The sequence below is a fragment of the Lingula anatina genome, chromosome 4, assembly GCF_051362555.1.
Source record: "Lingula anatina isolate TDL-2025a chromosome 4, LinAna3.0, whole genome shotgun sequence".
Lineage (NCBI taxonomy): Eukaryota > Metazoa > Brachiopoda > Lingulata > Lingulida > Lingulidae > Lingula > Lingula anatina.
Window position 1 is genome coordinate 22,872,999 of NC_141770.1, and position 22,142 is coordinate 22,895,140.

Genomic DNA, 22,142 nt, shown 5'->3' on the forward strand with positions numbered 1-22,142 from the left:
ATGGGGCCTACAATAAATACACAATCCACATGTACCTCTGATACATTTGCTGTTTTTTTGATCGAAAATTGGTAAAGTAACTTTTATAGTGAAGCAAAGATATTCCAGATTTTCTGGAGAGTGATCATATATGAGGGAACGTGAAAAGTATCCACGCAAGGAGGGCAACTACAGTTTATGTCAAATAGTTGGCTCTATCCACGCTCTCTCTCTTTCTTTCTCTCTCTCTCTCTCTCTCTCTCTCTCTCTCTCTCTCAGTGCATGCTACAAGGTTCAGTATTAACGTTATTTACTTACTTGAAAGCCACTGTCTCCAAGGTTCTAATTCACAACACAAGAACTTCACAATAGGTAAAGGTGCGCTAGAACAGCCCGGCTAAATTGTTCACACAACATTTGGCCTATGGACGCTGCAGGGGAGGGTACCGCGGGTATGTGCCGCTCTTCAACTTCTACAATGTCCCTTCCTCTCCCCTTCCCAATAACAACAAAAGGAACGAAGAAAAAACAGCAAAAAGAGGCAAAACCATACAATATTCCACCCCTTGTCCCACATATAATTGCGAAACTTACCCCATATACCGTTTTATATTTTCTAAACAAAGTGTGTCAATATTTTAAATCCTCGTGTCCCCTAGCAAAATTCTGGACCCACTAATATCAGACCGTCACTGAATATAGCCTAAGACCACGGCAGATGTCGGAAATAAAGGACATACAGGCGTGCCACGCATGAATGCAAGATGGACCACGAATGGGTCTTTTGTTCTCGACATCTGATAGCCAGCAAAGGGTATGTAACATCCACTCGCGCTTCGCACTTGTGAACATCTTGGACCCATTGTCCATATAATGTATGCTATGGGTGGCCATAATGTATTTGTGTTTTAATTTGATAAAATGCAGAATCAGAATCAGAATCAGAAGTTTATTGACAATCGCCTTACATCCGGGCATGATCAAATACAAATACAAGAAGTAATCCGCAGAGTGATTACCATATACAGTTTGATATACATTATATAATGTCTAGACTAAAGCAGGGAAAGTACAAGTACTACTCAATAAAGATCAATATAGGGATAATTAAAAAAAAAAAAAAAAAAAAAAACGATTCAACTAGAATAGGCTACACTAAACCTTATATTAAACTAACTATTATTTAGGGGGATATGAAAACTGCATCGTCAGTTAATCTAGGTTTTATTCAGCATGGATGCAATTTTCATATCCCTAGCTTTAAAACAATCATAAAGAAAATTAGTTGTGCATTTTGCAATATCAAAATCATTACATTGCAGTACGGTAATAAAAAGTTCACTGATGGACTCAGGGGCTGCACTGCCCAGTATATATCTTTAACCTGGTTAAGGAATATGGCTCTCAGTGGAGCATAACAGGGGCATAACATCATAAAATGGAACTCATCTTCAACTGACCCCATGTTGCACACCGTGCATAGCCTTTTCTCTATGGGTATTTTAGGATTCATGTGTCTCCCCTTTTCAATTGCCAAATTGTGGGCACTTATCCTGAATTTGCAAAGGAATGTAGATTTGGGTTTGTGGATTAACTGTGTGTATATTTCTCTTTTAAAATCTTTTTTGAAGGTACTGTAGGTACGTAATTTTTTATCCTCCGTGTTCAGGGATGCTAGGTGAGCTTTAAAGGCTGAACTATAAGAGCTTTGGATAAGCGGTTTTATTATGGAAGAGAGTGAGGTCATGGATATTTTAAAAGGGTCCTCCCAAATGTCAGGGCGTCCAATGAGCGCCAGTGTATTTTTAATGCCGGTTGACCAGGTTGAGGTGTTAAGTCTGTTTAAATTTTCATTTTCGTGAAGTGCATGAGTTACTAAGGAGGTGGTGTCATGGTACTTTTTATATTGAAGGCTGTGCCAGTATTTGAGGGCCAGTGTGTGGGCAGTGGTCAGTATTGGGAAGCTGCCCAGTTCTCCGCGGACAGCATGTGAGGGAGATTTTCGGTTAACACCTAGGATAGTTTTGCAGGCCTTGAGATGTAAGGTTTCAATGGAAAGTTTGTCACAAATTAGGAAGTAGCTGTCTTTACTTGAGTTTTTGACAAAGTATGGTGCCCAAACTTCAGAGCCATAGGTATACGAATGGGAGCTATGAGTGAGTCAAAGAGTTTCATGGAAATGGGCACTGGGCTGGTGAATAATTTATTGCGGATTTTGAAAAATGCTTTCCCCCCTTTTGATTTGAGTATTTCAAGGGATTTGGTGAAACTTCCAGATGGAGTAAAGACAAGTCCTAAATAGCAATATTCACTACAGATTTCTAAAGGTATATCGCCAAACTTGAAATTTTTTTCTGGATTTTGTGGCCAGATTTATTGAATATCATGACTTTTGTTTTAGTGATGTTCACTAGTAGCTTCCATTTTTTGCAGTAGGCCTGAAGTTGATTTATTGCGGTTTGTAAACCTGCATTGCTTTCCGACATAATTACTAGATCATCTGCATATAATAGGCAATTTAATTTTTGATTATTCAGAGACACTGGGTCACATCTGTCGTTAAAAATTGAGGGCAGGTCACTTATTTTATTATTTTTTTTGTTTTGTTTTGTTTTTTTGTTTTTTTATTGCATTTATTCACTCAAAAAAAAAAAAAAAGAAAATATACATATATAATAAAATATTTAAGCAGATAATCAAAGATTGAAAGATTAAATGCATGTAATACAATGCTGGTGATAATTACGGTAATTAAATACTAATAGGTAAATAAAAAGATCATAAATATATAGATTTACTCTCACTCACTCATCCATCCATACATACTACGCGTATGCATGCTTGTTGTGAGCTACATCTCGGCAACTATAACATATATAATGAAATATTTAGACAGAAAATCAAAGATTAAATGCATATGATACTGATAATAATTACGGTAATTAAATACTGATAAATAAATAAGAACATAAATATATAGACTTACTTTCATTCACTCATCCGTCCATACATACTACACGTATACATGCTTGTTGTGAACTACATAACGGCAACTATAGCGTACTAGAGGTGAAAATTTTAACACGTTATGGTAGGAATGCGTTTCCATTTTGTATTGAACCTGTCTTCTTTTCCTGTCTTTATAGCAATGTATTTTTCTATTTTCTTCTTCTGACTAAGAAAATGTAGAAACAGTTCAAAATCATAAACTGATGGATTTTCTGAATTTTTGTTTATGAATTGTTTAGCCACAATAATGCAGAAATTTAAAGCTTTTACGCGCTGGTCGCTTGACAGACACCCGTACATTATAGTTTTTTCATTTTTTCTGAAGTGTATGGTGTTATTCGGAATGTTCCACCAGTTTTCAAATGCAATCCAAAAATTTCTTGCACGTACACATTCTACAAAACGATGTATTATTGTTTCTTTCATATGGCAGTTAATACATCCTGGGCTAGTAACTATTTTCATTTTGAACAGTGTAGAATTTGTGTACAGCACATTGTGAATTATTCTGTATTGCATTACTTGTAGTTGAGTTTCTTTGAAAGACTCAAATGGTATCAAGAAAACTCTCTGCCCTTCATTTTCACTTACGCCTGATTTGATAAGATGCAAACTTGCTGTGGGTAAATTTATTACATTTCTTTCTATTAGCTTATCGTAAATGGTTTTTGTAGAGGCTAGAGTCCATACTATCTCATCTGAGTCTGTGTTGTCAACTGTTCCTGCATTTTCCCGAAGTTTACGTAACCATGATATCGGAATTGATTTTTTTACTTTTTCGTATTCTAGAAAATTCGGCAGCTTAATGTCCAAGTTGTGTTGATTTATTATTTCTTCTAATGATATAAATTCACCATTGATATTTATAATATCTTGCATATAATTTACTCCGGCTTTTGACCAATGCCTTAGATATATTGACTTTTTGTTTACAAGTATGAATCTATTATTCCATATTATCTGTTTCTTTATATCGGAGGCATTATTAGGGTCTGTTTGTATTAAATCACTCCATGCATCTAGCATGGCTACGTAAAAAGGTGGTATGTCCAAAATGTTAATATTCTTCAGTTCATAATTACAACTGAAAATAAGTTTTCCTCCCACACTTCTTAAATATTTCAGTATGTTTATAACCCACGGATCATCGTTGTCAGCTAACATTATGCGCTTAACCATTGAGGCCTTCAGAGACCGCACGTGCGATGGCACATGCGTCAAATTTAAACCACCTTTACTCTTTGGGGCTATTAATGTATTTTGCTTTAATTTTGTTTTTTTATCATTCCATAGAAATTTTTTGAATAAAGCATCTATCCTCAAAATAATATCATTTGGGGTCTCAAGAACTGTATAAGCATAAACCAGTTTAGCCAGACCCAATGTTTTCAGTATTTGTATCTTTCCAATCCATGTGAGGTCTCTGCTGGACCAAAGGTTAAGCAGCTTTTCAATTTGATCAACTTTACTATCGAAGTCTAGAAACCTGCAGCTTTCGTAATCGTAAGAGAAATGAATTCCGAGAGCTTTTATTGGTCTATCCGGCCATAGCAACCCGAGGGGCTTTTCGTCGTTGAATCTATTGCTTCCAAGCCACAGGGCTTCGGACTTGCTCAAGTTTAGTTCTAAACCAGAAATTTGTTTGAATTCAGATATTAATTTCAATGCGTTTTTAGCGGACCCAACATCATTTAGAAATAGCGTTGTATCGTCGGCATATTGGCATAATTTGTGTTCATGACGATCAATAGTAATTCCCCGTATGGATGGATCTGCGCGTATTGCGCAGGCTAGTATTTCTACGGCCAGCACGAATAGAGGGCCGGACAGTGGGCATCCTTGTCTTACACCTCTTGTAATTGAAAAGAATCGCGAGGAATATCCGTTGTTTGTAATACAACTGGAAGCATTGGCGTACATAATGTCAAACCACTGAATGAATTCAGGGCCAAAGTTGAATATTTTCAGGCATTTTTTTATAAATTCCCATTCAATGCAATCGAACGCTTTTTTAAAATCTAAGAAAATTGCCATCCCTTCTTTATTTTGCCTTTTTGTTGAGTACATAAGATCCCAGATGAGTCTTATATTTTCACCGATATATCTTTTTTTTAACGTACCCGGTTTGGTTTTTGTTGATAATGGTTGGTAAAGTCATTTCCATTCGTTTTGCAAGTGCTTTTGCGGCTATTTTGTAGCTTACGCTTAGCAAAGAAATAGGTCGCCAGTTTTCCAAACGGTGTCTATCCTTGTCTTTTTTGGGAATTAGTGTTATTATACCCTGCCGTTGGCTAATATTTAACTGACCAGTTTCAAAAGCAAAATTTAAACAGTCTGCAATTTCCTCTCCTAATTCTTCCCAGAATTTCATGTAAAATTCTGCGGAGAGCCCATCGACACCCGGGGTTTTATTCTTCTTTTTTGTAAGTTCTTTGAGTGCGTTTTTGCACTCGTTGATGGTTAGCTTTCCTTCACATGCGATTTTTAGGTCGTTTGGAATTTGGGGTATGTTTTGTACATTGAAAAATTTGTTTGAGATTCTCTCGTTAAAGGTAGTGTTCTGTGAGGTGTACAAATTTTCATAAAACTTTTCCTGTTCTTGTAGAATATCTTTATCGTTAGTTACTGTTAGTGTATCATTAATTTCTAGTTTTGTAATTGTATTTCTGACCCGATTCCGTTTTTCCAAGTTGATAAAGTAATTTGTATTGCGTTCGCCCTTTTCGTACCATCTCACTTTACTGCGCATTATTGCACCTTCAGTTTTAGCTTCTAAGATTAAATCATATTCAGTCTTAAATTTTTCTAATTCTTTAGCTTTTTCTTTATTAAATTGATTGTCTATCTCGGGTTGTAGCACGTTGATTTTTTTCCAAATGTCTCTTTCATTTTCTCTATGTTGTTTAGATTTTTGCTTTGAAAATTTTATTGAAAACTGCCGTATTTCCATGGTTATCATATCAAATGCTAAACCACGGTCCTCTAAGTAATTGTATCTGTTTTTTGCTTCATTAATTACAATTTTCATTTCGTTAATATATCTTTCGTCTCCTAGTAAAGTATTATTGTGTTTCCAAAACCCTCGCCCTCTAACTGTCATATCTTTTGTCTTTAAAAACAAAGATATTGCATCATGATCAGTGTAAGGTGCGTACAGTATCTCCGCCTTTTCTATAAAACAATTTTCTATAAGTTCGTTAGATGTTATCCAGTAGTCTAGTCTGCAGGAAATTTTTGATTCGGAGTTTTTCCATGTGTATCTTCTTTCTGCACCATGGAACTTTCTCCATGTGTCATTTAAATGATATTTTTTCATAATAGTTTGTATTTCATGTATAACTTTATCTTTAATGTGTGTGGACAGTCCATCATGTTTATCTAGCTTGGACAATGTGCAGTTGAAGTCACCCCCTATAATTACATAATCAGATTCATATTTAGCTAGTTCTTTATAGAGAAATCTGTAAAATTCAACTTGTTCATTTATTTGATTTGGGGCATATATATTACACATAAGAAAAGTGCTCGTACCAATTTTAATTTTCACGCCTAGAAGACGACCATCCGGGTCTGTAACTGTGTCTATAATGTCATATTCTATGTTATTTTTAAATAAAATCATCACCCCTTTGCTATGCCCAGTACCATGATTATACCAAACCTTTCCACCCCAATGAGCGCGCCATAATTTTTCTTCGACTTTCTGCGAGCTGTAGGTTTCTTGTAGGAGGAAAACATTTTCAGGCCTTTTATGTAGCCACCTAAATACTCCCTTTCTTTTTTTAAAGTTATTTAGCCCCCGGACATTTAAGGATAATATACTAAAATCAAAACTCATAATAGCATTTTAATGTATTGACAGACATAACGTTTTCGTTGATATATATGTATGTACGACAATGAGTCACACCATTCTTTTCATCGCTTAACAAACAGACATGTACCACGTGCACACTTTTACTTTCGTACACAATCTCAGTCTTACGCAGGGCCATTATCCACTTACTCACCTCATTTAAACACAAACATACACTCACACAATATACAGGGTACTACATATAGGAAAACGCACATGGGAGAGCGTTCAGTTTTGTGCGACAATTGGTTTTATGTGCGAAATTAAAGCAAGAGGAAAATGGAAAAGGGAGAAATAAAGTTCATGCTCAAGCGTTTCTTATCTTTAAATTAATATCATCGTGCAGGTCAAATTTCACCCTTTTTGTGCTGTCTTTCGGCCGACCATAGACTGACCCATAAAAGTACCATGCTTGGTCAATTTCAGGGTGGCTAACGAGGCGCTGGATAAGTTGCGCGTTCTTTTTTGTGACGTCATCTGCCAGTCTCAAGTTTTGCCTCGAGGTTTTCATTGCCCTTCTGCACCTCATAATTTTGGCTTTTGTCTCCGTGTTATTCACTCGTAAAATTATAGGTCTCGGTTGTTGTGTTTTTGCCCCAGGTATACGATGTACTGCTAGAATGTCATCATCCCGGAGTGTTATCTGTGCTACTTCCTTCAATGTGTCGCGTACGACGGACTTAGTGTTCTCCTTTGTCTCTTCCTTTATCCCGTAAATTTTAATATTGTTCTTACGAGAATACTGTTCGTTGTAGTTTGATCGTTTGTCCGCCTCGAGACTCAGTTTTGTGAGATCTTTTATCTCCTCTTTCAATTTAAGTAAATCTTTGTCTTTCCTTGCAATGTTTTCTGTAAGGTTTTTATTTTCAAATTCCAGGAAGTCTAATTTCTCTCGCATGTTGCTGATTTGTGAACCCATTTCTTTTTTCATTTCTTTTAACATTTCTGTAACTAAGGTGGTTACTAGTTCTTTCAGTTCGTCTTTGTTTATCATGTCTTTCATATAAGATTTTATTTCTTCTAGTTCCGCTAAGATAATGCTGTTATTTTCTTCAGCACTTGTATTGGAGACTTCTCTGTGCGTACGTTTGGGTGTAGGCTCACCCTTCTTAGTGTTTTTTGTGTGTTTGGATGACATGCTGAAAGGTTGACAGCACTGCGTGAAATTTAATGTAGTCAGTATGTATCATCCACTATGCGACGTTCGCGCAGACTGTCTATGTGATAAGGTTAAAAAATATCAGTTATTCACCTTATTTGTACTTTCTCCACCCGATCAGCTCGTTCACGGATGTGCACTTGTTCAGTATGTATCACATCAGACGTTGGGTTCACTTGTCTATGTCAAGAAAGACCAATTTATGTCCCGTGTCCAAGAGTTCGTGTCAACCTCTACGCCATCTTGTCTCCCCTTCTGGCAGGTCACTTATGAAGAGATTAAAGAGGAGTGGACTGAGATTACAGCCTTGCTTAACACCAACAGAGGACGAGAGACTATTTGTTATGCTATTTCTGCATTTGACGGCAAAACGCACAGATGAGTACATATTACGAAGGGTTCTTAGAAAGTTCCCATTGATGCCTGCCCTTGTCAGTTTGTAGAACAGGGCGTTTCGCCACACGGTATGCATGAGGAAATGTTAAAGATTATAATACGAATCCTTTCACCATCTCATATCACTTAACTTTCTGGCGTGTTTCAAATATATGCTGTTAGACAGACCTATTCTATATGTGTTTTGAAACCGTTGAGATTCAGCACAGTTTTGGCAAGCATCTCAGGATGCTGTCCTTTAGGGACGCAATACGCCGGCACCGCCGTGTCTCAGCTAACGCATTTCCCAGCATTTGCAGCTTAACTCAGCATCACAGATAAGGAGGGTATATGTGTAATATAATTTAATCATCGGACTCCGACTCTTTACATCTTCCGGTAAAACGGGTGTTAGTTTAAACTTTCATAACAATAAAAAATTTCTGAAAGAATAGGAGAGAATAACTTTACAAGCAATTCATTAAAGAAAATTAAGACACCTTTTTTACAATCTAATCTTAAATATAACTGTGAAAGTTATAACTGTCCTTGGGTAAAGCCCAACCTTATCATAAAATGTTTGTGTGGTGTACTATGAGAAACAATGATGCCTAATCTAGTTTGCTGGAGAATTAGAAAATAAGTTTTATACCAATATTTCTCGCGATGTTACGGTAGTTGGACTTTGTATGCGATATCTTCGATGCTCTTTATGATTCAACAAGATATTTTAGTGTATTTGATTATACTGCATGTAGGTCGTCAATATTTGAACATTATATCGCGTGTTTATTAACCAGTTTCAGACATGTAGTATCACCAGCGCTATCTCTCAGTCTCATGACGCACTAGTAACTAACTTCGAACTGCATCCGAGAGAACAGGGGCTTATTTTGCCTCGAACATGTTCTTAGTTACCAAAACTTTTACGAATGTCGCGTTTGTGATGGCAGATCCAGGGGTCTGCACAGTGAACACACCCCTCCCTTTACTTCTGCAGTACACACTTCTCCCCCCCCCCAAAAAAAAAAAAAAGTATAGCTAGCAAAGCGAGGCAAGACCCATAATTTTTTCATTCCCTACATTTTTTGTTGTGCTTGTCGAACGAAACGGCTCAAATCCAACACGTCACAGTTGAAAAAAAAACTAACCTAATGGGGATTCACTCACGAGGAATGGATCACCGTTTATCACTTCTGCAAGTAGCATATGTAGTTGTACAACGGATGTTTCACATATACAAGTAGTCTTACTCCATGAAACTTAACTTATCGCTTTGTACTAAAGGCTTTTCACGTAAATTATGTTGTAAAATCTTCAAGGTTTTGGTGAATGAAGTAACGATAATACTGTCATTAAAAAGCAACATATCGGTACAGTTTGATTTGGTTCATTTGCTAAAAATACTGACGTTAATGGGTGTAAAATGTCATTTATTTACAGATCATCTTTAGTATACAGAAACTTCGTGTTAAGAGATTTACTGGTATTATGGTTGAATTAGTAATCACCTGCGTTTGTCATCTCCGTAGGAATAGCCTAAGCTTGCACTTTCCTCATAAATATCATGAAAGAAAAGACATGTTATTTGTTTTTCAAACTTAGATCTACGTAAATTTATCACTGGGCTTAAATACAGCCTACGTGGTTTATTTAATTATATTCAGGGATCTTTTGCGAATTTTTCATTTTATCTTAATTAACAACTTGAAAGTGTGACCTTAAATTATTGTGTGCCTGAAATCTTGTGCTAGCTGAGATACATGTAGTAACTGACCAAAGATTGGCGGCGATGTTACTGTTAAGCATCTAATAATGCATAATTTGAAAAAAAGAGCACTGTCATATTTTGTTTTGCAAGACGAAATGCAACTCCAGTTCAAAAATAGGCCCAAAAAGGCTGTATATCTTGAAGTTTTGAAGTTAAATGCTAAATGATTTTTTTTTATTTCAGACATTGGCAATTTCAAGGTGTGACCAAATTCCCATAGGCAAGGAACCCTCTGCTACATGTACTTACATTTTCTGAATATGTAAGTAGCAATAAGGGTTGTACATAATTAAAATTTGTTGATGATCGTGTTGTTAAGCACCATTTAATAAGGCATCATCATCTACAAAAAATGCATCTATCGTTAAACCTGTTGCTCAAATTGGTTGCTCCTCAATTTAGACTGTATTATAAATGTGACTGTTTTAATCACTTCGTAATCTACAGTGTCTATGTCCGCCCATTTGACAACTTTCATATAGTTCATAGAATACCTAGCAAAATACTTCTTCTTGTTTTGAAGACTCGCGGCAAAACTGCAGAGTTTGACCCCTTCCTATAAAATAACCAAGCAAGTGCGCTAATTTTAACACAGTGATTAGATATGGGCCGAGGTCAAAGATTTTACCCTTTTGTTTATTTATTGGGTTAATTTAAGACAAAGTGTTTGAGGTACAAAAAGCGTATTTCCCATTTTTCCCATTTCGTCCGCATTTTGAGGACGAACCCTATCATTTGACATAGTAAATCGTTTCCTATTTTTCATAGTGCTGTTGTTGAATGTATTAAAACAAGCGAACCTCAAGCTGACGCCCACTGGCTTATGTTAACAAGAGATGAGAATAACGTTTAGAACTGTACATCTAACTTGAAAACGCGTGTAGACGCAGGCTTTGAATATATAAAAAAGTTAGAATTCACATAAAATGTCAAGGAAAGCAAGTTGAAAGTGCCACAAAAAAGTATTTTGCGCCAGTGCTTCGCCTCGTATCTGTTTACTATTTGATAGGACTATATACGTTTCCTTCCACTATCTCAACAGCGATACGAAAGGTGTATAAATACTAGTACCACCAACCATTACATAATAACTTTAGCAATACATGTGTGCCGGTTGCGCTGCAGCGGCGAATTCTTAAGATCAAAAGTGGACAGAGAGGTAAGTTGAACAAGTGGATTAACAATAGATACTGCTGATAATACATCCTCTCACATATTTGTTTCCAATTCTTATTCTTTTTCTGCTGTTTTCCCCCCTTGTCTTTTGTTTTTTCTTTTATTCAGTTTCTTTTCTTTTCTTTTTTTTATACATTTGTCAATAATATTTACCTCTTCGTCACTCTCTACCGTTACTTCGATATTTCATTTTTTGTATCATTCTTTTCTCCTTTTTTCTATCAAGTTTTTTATTCCAGCATTTTTCTACTTAACCCTGTGTTCTCTTTTCCTACCAGCACTTCATTCCTTCACTATTATCTCTTACTGTTATTCCTTTTCTTTGTCTCTATCTTAAATAACTCATTCTTTCCATTTCTCTCCCTCTCACCTGATTTACTTTCTTTCTTTATTTGTTATTTATCTTTCTTTTGTGTTCTTTTTCTTAACTCTCCATTTTCTCTGTGTATCTCTCACGTTCAGTGGAGGTTATACCATTATTATATTTTAGCCACTTAAAGTCAATTTATTACGGTGTCAGAGCTGCTCTAGTTTCTTGATAGGCAAAAGATAGGGGTTTATTTTTGCAGTACTGTGTAGATATTGTAAAAAATATAGCAATCAAAAATAATAAGTCGGCAAATAGCATAAAACGGGAAACTAACAGATCGAACAAAAAAATAATGCATATGGTTTATTAAGATAAAGGCAAACGGTTCAACAATAGCAAGTGTCAATACATTCATGCCGAAACAGTATTAGAAGTGATAATGCTTACAATGTCCATAAAGGGTATTCATACACGTTTGCAAAATACGAAATTCAAATATGTTCTGAAAATGACAATTTAGTTTCTCTATCTAAAAAAATACACGCCAATCCAATCAACTTATATAATTGAGGGAAGAGTATATGGAATAATAGAAAGAATCCTACCCAAATTCATATTTCAAATATTACTATTTTTGTGCTATACAATAACTTTGCCCTAACATGCTTATGTAACAAAATATTAAAAAATCTCACCAAAGTTCCATAGAGGATAATATTGAAGCACAATTACATTATTACTATATGTAAGTTATTGCAAAATGACAAAATCAAAAAGTATATTTCATTGAAAACTAATATCGTAAAGGGGTATAACGAAATCAAATTATATGAAGGCTTAAAGGTCGTTCACCCCCCCCCCCATATTTGTTAAAGTTAAGAGAGATGCGTTCTTAAATTGACAGGAAAATTAAAGGGGCATAAAGGAAAAAAATGACGACCACAATTAATGTGCGAGGTCACTCTCCCACTGACTAACATGTTTACTACTTAGGAGTTGGAATGACAGTCTGTCTTGGTGCAACTCCCCGACTACACTTACCATACCAATCACTGTCTTTGCGACAAATTGGAGTAAACTGGAGGCAAACGAAACAAAATTCTTTCCTACAGGCTAAACACGTAAGATTTTTGCACGCTTCAGTATTGTGCTCGCAAAGTTGGCCACAATTTGGGCATGCTCTAACACGTGGAACTTTTTGACCAATTTTACACTTCTCCAAATCTATTTCGTCACAATTTGCTAAAAGCGACAGACTTGAGTCTTTTTCGTTAATACAATAACCACACCCTACTTTATTAGTAACGGGACCGAACTTTGGCCATTCTCGTAGACATCTCCAGCAAAAATCATAACAACGCCCAAACGACTTTGTGCAGTAACCACAATGGACTCTCAGGTTATTCACGTCTCCACGCTCAACGAAGCTTTGGCAACCTGGACACTGGAAGTTTAAATTATACAGTGTTTATATGAAGTTGCAAGTGTGACGTTCATGCCTCCGAGTTAAAAACTGTCTGATGATGAATTGACCCACATGCCACTGCCGATTAGTTCTGCTTTAAGTTTTTCTTTTGTAGAGAATTAGTGGTCTTACGTGTACGTCAACATTGATTTGAACTACACACATGGCGCATGACACTCATACAAAACAGAGCTGCTGCGATAAACCAATGAATGAACAAAATTTATTAAGTATTACTGAAACGAAACAAACGTCAAACAATGACAAAATAAGCATCAAAATATCTTTCACATTAAATACATACTAAAACTTGCATCCGTATTACTATAGTTACAGTTAATAAATCGATGCTATGTTCTCCATATAAAGAGCAATCTTCATCGTTCGAGACATTTAACAATGTAAAATTTTCTAATGGAGCTGATCGTCTTAATTTCGATATAACAAAATCCGCGTTTGAAGATCTTTTAGGTTTTAAAATCATTAGAATATCATGCCAGGGTATATACTGTATCTATGTGTTTACCTCTTTTGCCGTTTGAATTGCGTTTTTGGACCACATGATTTCCAGTTCTTGTCGTTCCTTTTGATCAAGTAAGGCCTTCTCTCTTATTTCAGTAAAATCCCAGTTGACTTTGCACTTTGGGCATTTAATATCCAAACGACCCTGAAACATACTTCGGATATTGAAAGTGATTTGGGCAGTTTATTTTCATTAAATGTTTTGTACATAATGTTTTAAATGCCCTTTGATATACACAGCCGTAGTATCTGTTGAACAGTGAATCTTAACCACATGCATGTACATAACGGTTTTAAACCCGAGAGAACCGATTTGGTTATTTCCATTTCCATAAAGAGCTTACCTGTTGCAGTTCATTTTTACTATGACCAGTTAACATATCGGGGTCCACAGCATGTCCGCACGACATTTCACCACGCCAACTGTAAGGATCATCTGAATATTAAACAACATCCAGGTTACCAATATAAAATAATTATGCAGTTTTACAATGATTCCTGTACCTGTTGACACAATATGTATGCCCAATAAAGTAAAAATACCTGACCAGTTAACCTAAAATGTGGGTCACATTAAGAAGGCTCAGTAGTGTGGACTATCAAAAAATATATTAGTCAAATTTACCATCTCCTGCGATAACATCTGCTTCTTTCGTAAGAAATCTTGAATGGAGTTTTGGGTCATATCTCTTTTCTTGTCCACCTGGAAGTCGAGTCACCATCTGTATGGACGCACCGTCTTCTATACCATAGTCTTTCAGCATTGATTCCTCTCCATAATTATTTATATCTTGAAGTGTTTTTCCAGTGTACAAAAGCTTAATTTGCTCATATTCTGAAAGGTACAAGCATGTATAGATCATTCAACAAAGTTGAATCTATGACTTCATGTACTTTTGTTGAGAAATCATTACTTTCATCCACAGGATTATCATAAAAGGAAATTTAAGACATTCATCCCCAAATTGTATCAGAATGATTTCCCTATGTGTTAAATATAAGCCAAAAAATTGAAAAGACGCTGCCAAAATTCACCAAACATATACACAATTAAGTTCAAAATGTATTTTCAAAAGCCAATATAATAAATATCGTATGCAGTCTCGTAGCCGGTAGTTTCGGTTCTTTTTCAAATTTTTACTTTTGACGCAAAACATTTACGTGCTTTAGTTTAATTTCAATTAAAAACATAAAACAGGACAATAACACACACATATATATACGAACAGAGATTGAAAAAACACGTGTTACACCTATCATGCTTTGTATGCTGTAAAGTGATTCAAATTAAACACTTTGACTAAAAGAGAGTGAAAGTGAAAGAATTATACTAAAATTAACTTTTTACTTGAAACATGAAACTAGTACTATAATTATACTGTATACTTAAAATCTTATGATACATCACATATTAATATTACAGCACCCATAATAAAGCACACGCCATAGGTGCAACAGAGATTGAGTACACACATGTGTTCCACCTAACTTACAGCTTAAAAACAGTAAAAAACACAAAAGTGTTATAGCAAAAGCTGTAAAAGAGAAGACATACATATAAAAGAATTAAGCTAACACAACTCAAACTTGCACCATAAATAAGAAGACTGGTCATTTATAATCTGATTAATGAGTCAAACTGGTGCATTTTAAGCTTCTAATAAACAAGATCACTTTAAGCTACTAATAAACAAGATCAACATTCATTTGACGTTGAATTTAGTTAGATCAACGTCCCAACCTGTTTTCAACGTTGATCCAATGTCACTATGCCCGCTGGGAACACTTTTGTATTTTTTTTAGTGTTTATAAGCTGTAAGTTAGGTGTAACACGTGTTTTTTCAATCTCTGTTGCACCTATGTCGTGTGCTTAATTATGGGTGATGTAATATTTATATATAATGTATCATAAGATTTTAAAGATTTTTTTTTGGTTTTAGTTTAGTGTAGTGTTATTAAGTAATCTACCAATAAACTTTTCTAAGCCTACTTACCGACTAACCCCAAGCCCAATTTGAAATTAATCGCTAAATGCACTTAAAAGAGCGTAAGGAGTCTTTTGGTTATTTATATAAAAGTTTTCAAAACATTATATGCTTCTGCAAAATGTTATAAAAACACTAATAAAACTCCACAAGATAACGTTAACATAAAGTTTTGTAGAAGCGGCCTTCGTATCTTTCGACAATTATTATAACGGTACCATAATGTTTTTTGTTAGCAGGGACATTATTTTGCATGGAGTTAAAAAAAACGCCAATTGAAGAGATGGTTTAAACATATGAAACGGACAACTAACTTTTCAACACTTTTCCCCATTCACAAACATACACGTCGAAAATCCTTTTTAAAGATATGTTGATTTCTGAATTTTTAGTGTATTCCGCATGCCACAGTTATCTCAAATGACTTACCAACACTCTTTGTCCATTGGTCCACTAGTTTCCGTTTTAATGCCTTAACAGATACTTTCCCTGTATCCAAATATTCTGGAAAGGATATTCTGACGTTTCCGCCAGTCATTCCTACAATTATAACCCACACCATGTTGAATCGTTAAAATACGTGCTACACCAACTTATGTATGTAGGCTTGACGGTGGTTATGGTCACGTGTTCCAACTGTCACCCAATGAAAAGATCCAATAGATAATAATTAACACAATTAATATTTAAATAGTCGTAAAAATTTCTGTGACTTGTTTAAGTTCAAGGCCTGAATCCATTAGTATAAAAAGTCCGTTTTAAATGTAAACTTCACTTCCTGGGGTCTAACAATAAATAAATTCATCCTTTCTATCAAATTACTGTCCTTTTCTACACATTTTATCAGCAGGGTTATCACGTCACCTATGCTGGTGCATGCACGTATCGGAGCACGCTTACCTCTAAGGAGTAGGTTTTACTTATAGATGCCTTAACGTATGTATGTAATGTGTCAACACATGCTGTTAATTGTCTTAAATTTGAAATAAAGCAAACTAACACAGCTGATTGCTCATTTAATATTTATGACACAGACTTTTATAAAATAAAATACAATGCATGCTACCAACACAGAATTAACGCCTCAGAATTGATATAAACTAAAGAGTCTTTAAATGGCGTCAGTAACGTATGTATCATTTTGGGAGATTAAAATAATAAATTTCTGCCTAAAGAACTATATAATGTGCAAATAACCATACTGTATGTACTGTGCCCACAATCATTTACCTCAATATTAACTACGGTATCGTTAAGAATTTTGCATATACTTAAGGAATTTTGGTGGAAGAGAATGAACATCGTTTTACTTCTTTTTACTAACTTCGGGTTTTTTAAGCCTAGGTTACATTTGCCATGTCCGTAAGCTCCGTGTACAGTTTTCAACCGAAAACCTAATTTTTCCTTTGTGAACTCAATGCCAAGTCCGAGAAACATTTCTGTAAATATTTACTCGTAATAACAAAGTTTGCAATTTCTAGTTTTTTTGTTTTACGACGCCACAAATGTTTGCCTTTCATCGGTGCCGTAATCCTGCACTTTAAAATTTTGCAAACGAAAAATGTCTGGGTCGTAAAGTGAGAAAAGTGTTTGGGTCAACCGTTGAAGGCCTAAAGTATGTGCAAACAGTTTATTTGTACCGCCTGAGATACTGGTCTAGACGTTTAATGATGAAAAATCAAGAGACTTCTAATAAACTGTCTGAAGGTAAAAGGTGTTTAAACACTAAATGGGTATTAACCTATACTCCTCCACCCTCCGCGAACGCACACATACACCAAGTATTAATAATGTCGCTCATCTCATTATTTTCATCTCATTTGTTCTCATTTGAGCATTTGTCACATGGTGCGATCATAATGTCTGTTTCATATAATGGGAGCCAGAAACACCGATATCAAGATAAAATTCAAAATCTTTGGCATTAAAGAAGAAAATAAAAGGAAAAAATATTTAATTAAATTCTTAATACTTAATATAATTTAAAGAACATTTTTGACCGATGATGGGTATGTACACACACTGGACAAAAGAAGTGTCACCCCTACTGAGCCAATACAATGGGGGAGATAAATGACTGTGGAATGACATGCTCCTGGTATCATTTTATTAACATCAAATTTCACAAAAAATCACAAAATGAGAACAAAATATACATTCTACCAAAATATGCAGTTTCAAGTCCAAAATTAGTACTTAGTGGCATAGCCACGTGACCTAATAATAGGTGCCAGTCTACGAAGCAAGGTTTCATATAATTGTCTGATGCGTTCAGGGCTTATGCTGGCCCAAGCATGAAACACTGAATATAACAGAGTTTCTCTGCTGGTTAGACGGGCATTTGTGAAAAGTTTTGACATATCATTCCACACATTTTCTATTATGTTTGCATCCGGACTCTGGGCAGGGCACATCACCCTGCGAATGTCCTGTTGGTCAAACCAATCATCAACTGCTCTGGGCCTGTGACAAGGAGCATTGTCATCCTGGTGAACAAATGGATAATTCCTGTCACCAAACATGTTAGTAATAGATGGTAGCAAGCCTGACTCAAAAACATCGATATATTTCTAGTGATTCATGTTTCCATTAACCACTATCAATTCGCCCAAGCCATGGATGCTGATGCAGTCCCACACCATGATGAATATGCTGCTCCGGGTTCGAAAATTCAGTGCATGTGGTTCAAATGCTTTACCAGCAGTTTGCCAGCATAGTACCCGTCTGTCATCAGAGGTCAGACCAAAGCGACACTCATCAGAAAAAAATATATAGGACCAATTATCATGAACTGTCCAGTTCCAGATCCTGTTGACCCTAGTTTACTCTACGTTGCCTGTTTTTGTCTTGCTACCCTGCTGTACACTCTCAGAGCATGTAACCGACGCCTAGCAATTTTCACGGACACATTCTTATGTGTGAAATTGTTCCACTGTGTTGTTAACTGACAAGCAGTGTCGAACTTTGACAACCTGGACATCAAAATCAGTCGTCGGTCTTCACGGCCAGTATTTTTTTCTTGAACGACCCATCAGAGGCAATTTGTCTCTTGATCCAGTGTTTCTATACCGAGACCAGACCCTCTGCACGGTTCTGACTGAACAATTCAATTGTATCGATATTCTGACATTGCTTATATTCCGCCTCTTCAGGTTAATAACTTGCACCTATGACCGTTAGATAATTGCCTGTATCTTGCCATATTGGAGGAAGACAGGAATAACATTTGCTGTACATGTACAAGACCAACAATACAATTCCATGGTATAGCGGTTTTATACTCATTAGTCACATTATAAGTAGACCAGGCATTATAAGAACCCAAGATCTGCCTACTTTTATTACTCTGAGGTAGGGGGTGACACTTCTTTTGTCCAGTGTGTGTATTTTGAACTTGGTTGGTGTGTAATGTTGTCAGTGGTGCCTTATGTATACTTTTATGTATACGCAAAGAGATAATTCAATATATTGCCTTTTGAAATAGGTGGTGACTGTCGTCAAAGCAAACCGGTTTTCCATATATCTTTAACCTGTCTGTGTCAATAATGGCAATCTTAATTAGGCATAATGACTCTATCAGGGAAGTTGCAATTAGGAGAGAAGAGGCCAACCGCTACAATATACTGGTCACACAATATTGCTTCTGTATGTAGGTGGCTCAAAGAAGAGTATTAATAATGCTCTTAACCTTTTTCCAATTTTCGAAATACTCCGGCCTTAAGCCAAACATTGATAAGACAAAAGCAATCTGGACAGGTTCGGGAATTGGTAGGAAGGACATCATATGTAGGGAGAGGAGATTGGAATGGACATTAACTTTACTATGGGTAACATTTACAGCTGGTGCAGAATATTTAAAAAGAGCTGAATTATAAGAACAAATTGCCAGACATCGAAAAAGAAATCAACGCATGGTTAAAAAAACATTACTGTCGTTAAGTCGCTTATCGTATTAAAGTTAACTCATTTGTTTATATCGCTTCCGAAACCTTGCAATCAGCTGATTAAGGATATGGTAAGTAAAATTACTAACTTGATATGGCACGGGAAGAAGGATAGGATATCAAGTACAACAATCATCAACACTATGAAAGTAGGGTGGGGAGGGGGTCGTATGGTACATTTAGGTTCACTCATTAAGGCATTGGAGCTTAAATAGATGAGTAGACTTCTTGATAATAACAGTAATAGCTAATATTGTAGATTATTTTCTGAAATCACTCACTGTAATTAGTCTACATGTACAGGGGTATGTCACTACAGGTCAGATCATTCAAGGAGTTAACCACCCTATTTACACTGGGCGGTGTCATGTACCAGAAGGTCCCCCATGACAGAAACTCTGTATCATGGTAATTGGATATAATATACAGGGTCCCCCGGACCCTGCATTTAACCGGACCCTACGTTTCATGACAACTATCACGAAACACAGAGTCCGCCCGTCATACAGAAGAACTGGGTCTAAAAGCTAGGGTCCTACTGTAGAACAGTAGATATTTAGTAAAAGCTCTTTATATTGACAATCTGGGTATAATAGAATTATTATAAAGCAAACCCTTGATGCAAGTAAATATAATATAACAAAACCGCGGTGGTTTGCAGAACGACCAGGTGGTGTAGTGGACAGAGACACTGGTGATGAATCTACTATGGTATCCAATGACAGGGAAGTATCTAGTAATTTAACAATATGTTGGTTCGAGTCTCTCACTGGAGTTGACTTTATAACGCCTCTGTTTTCACTCTTCTTTTTTTAAATTTATAGTTAAATATTCAACTTACTGTCCATTTATTGTGTTTCATTCCGCAATAAAATGTGTTATACTCACTTTTGATTACATTTCATACCTTTTTTTAAATTGGACTTACTTAAAATATATTTCACACATATCCCATTGCATTGTGATGCTTTGGACTTTATATACGCGTGACTTATTTAAATACCACTCGTACATGTGTGTAAGCTAGTGGTACACAATGAATCGATGCTAAACTGTGCAAAACGTTTCTTTTCTTTAGACTATACGCGTGACTTAGGCTACAATGACTACCACTCATGAATGTGTGACAGCTAGCGTTATACAGTGCATCAATGCCAAATTGTGCAAAATGTGTATTTTCTGGAAACTGACGAAATTAATTTTTTTTAAATATACATGCTTATGAAGTGTAATTGAAAATGTACTAATTTCATTTTGTTTAACAATTTATATTAAGTTTTAATTTAAGTTGCATACCCTAAATTAAAATGGAATCAACCCAAAAGCAATGTATTCCATGTTTCTCAATAACATTAGAAATTTTAATTAAAGTTTTTTCCATTGTGTATTATATGGACAACAATAAAGCAAAATTGTATCAACAAGAAAGGATTTGATATCTACATGTACTTTAAAATATATTTATAATGTGAAACTATGGATTATATTTTTCTCATTTTAGACGAAGCACTGGCACAGATGTTTTATCAAGTTTACATGATGATGGAAATGCTGGTGACAACGGACAATGAGGAGAAAAAAACAATTACTATGCTGATTAATAAAATAAACTTTTTTTGTAAAATAAGGAAGTTCACCGAAAGAACTTATGTATTCTGAATAAATTTATATTTCTTAAGTGATGTTCTTTCTCAATTGCATACAAAGATAATCCTGCAAATTAAAGTTTATGAAATGCGAACAATTATATTATATTGTACTACGCGTTACACTTTAACAGAGCTAGGTTAATAATGTTTATTTTACCTTTAATTCTTATAATTTTCCCTCCATATCAGTTAACATCATGTTCAATGTCATTTTTAAATTGCAAGTTTTAAGTGTGATATTTCATTATTGCTCTTCAATGCGGACTTTCAGTATTAAAACGTAGGGTTCAAGGACTTTCCGTACTGAAATAGAGTGTCTAGGGGGACTCTACATCTCAGAACATAGAGTCCGGGACCCGTTATTTCGACTCTCAGTTTTAAAAGACCGGGTCCGCTGGACCCTAGAATGGTAGGACTCTGTGTTGCTTGACACCGGCGTCCTTTCTGCGCCCTTTGTGGGCCCATGAAACTGGCATCACTATGGTTGTAGAGAAAAGGTACCAGCATCACTTCGGTTGCAAAATGAACGCTCAGTGGTCGGTCTGTTGTCTTCACCTTAAAAATATTATTTTTTTTACTCTCAAACAAGGCCGCATTACGGGACGCAGAATGGACGCCGACCAGTGTAAAAGGGGGTTTAGTAGAAAGTACCACAAATGTTTTAGGAAGGAAGTACTACTAGGCTTCGAATGTCTCTTCAAATTTTTCAGTAAACGGAAGTAATGACATACTTAAGGCCCATTTTGGTACAATCCATTTCTAAAAAGGGAGAGATGTTATTTTTAAAACAATTTAAGGTCTTAATCACCTGAATTTATGCAATGGGATATCAGAAGTGTAATTTTTAAAAATTTACACCACCTCTAACCCCTATACATATCCCCTGAAATTAACGATATTATCAGATTTATCAATTCTGAACGCTCACTCCGCTTTTAAGGT

General features: G+C 35.7%; 1 protein-coding gene and 1 long non-coding RNA gene across 2 annotated transcripts; one reads left to right on the forward strand and one right to left on the reverse strand.

The window, feature by feature from the left end:
- Positions 1–675: 675 nt before the first annotated feature.
- Positions 676–21,147, forward strand: LOC147762591 (uncharacterized). The gene is made up of 3 exons (XR_015333803.1): positions 676–793; positions 10,333–10,411; positions 21,053–21,147. It is a non-coding gene; the product is annotated as an uncharacterized LOC147762591 (long non-coding RNA).
- Positions 11,986–16,207, reverse strand: LOC106171271 (E3 ubiquitin-protein ligase DDB_G0292642). The gene is made up of 5 exons (XM_087010338.1): positions 16,037–16,207; positions 14,248–14,457; positions 13,967–14,058; positions 13,627–13,767; positions 11,986–13,079 (listed from the first exon to the last, which is right to left on the reverse strand). The coding sequence occupies exons 1-5, from the start codon at positions 16,167–16,169 to the stop codon at positions 12,621–12,623; spliced, it is 1,035 nt and encodes a 344-aa protein (XP_086866464.1). The 5' UTR covers positions 16,170–16,207; the 3' UTR covers positions 11,986–12,620.
- Positions 21,148–22,142: the final 995 nt, after the last annotated feature.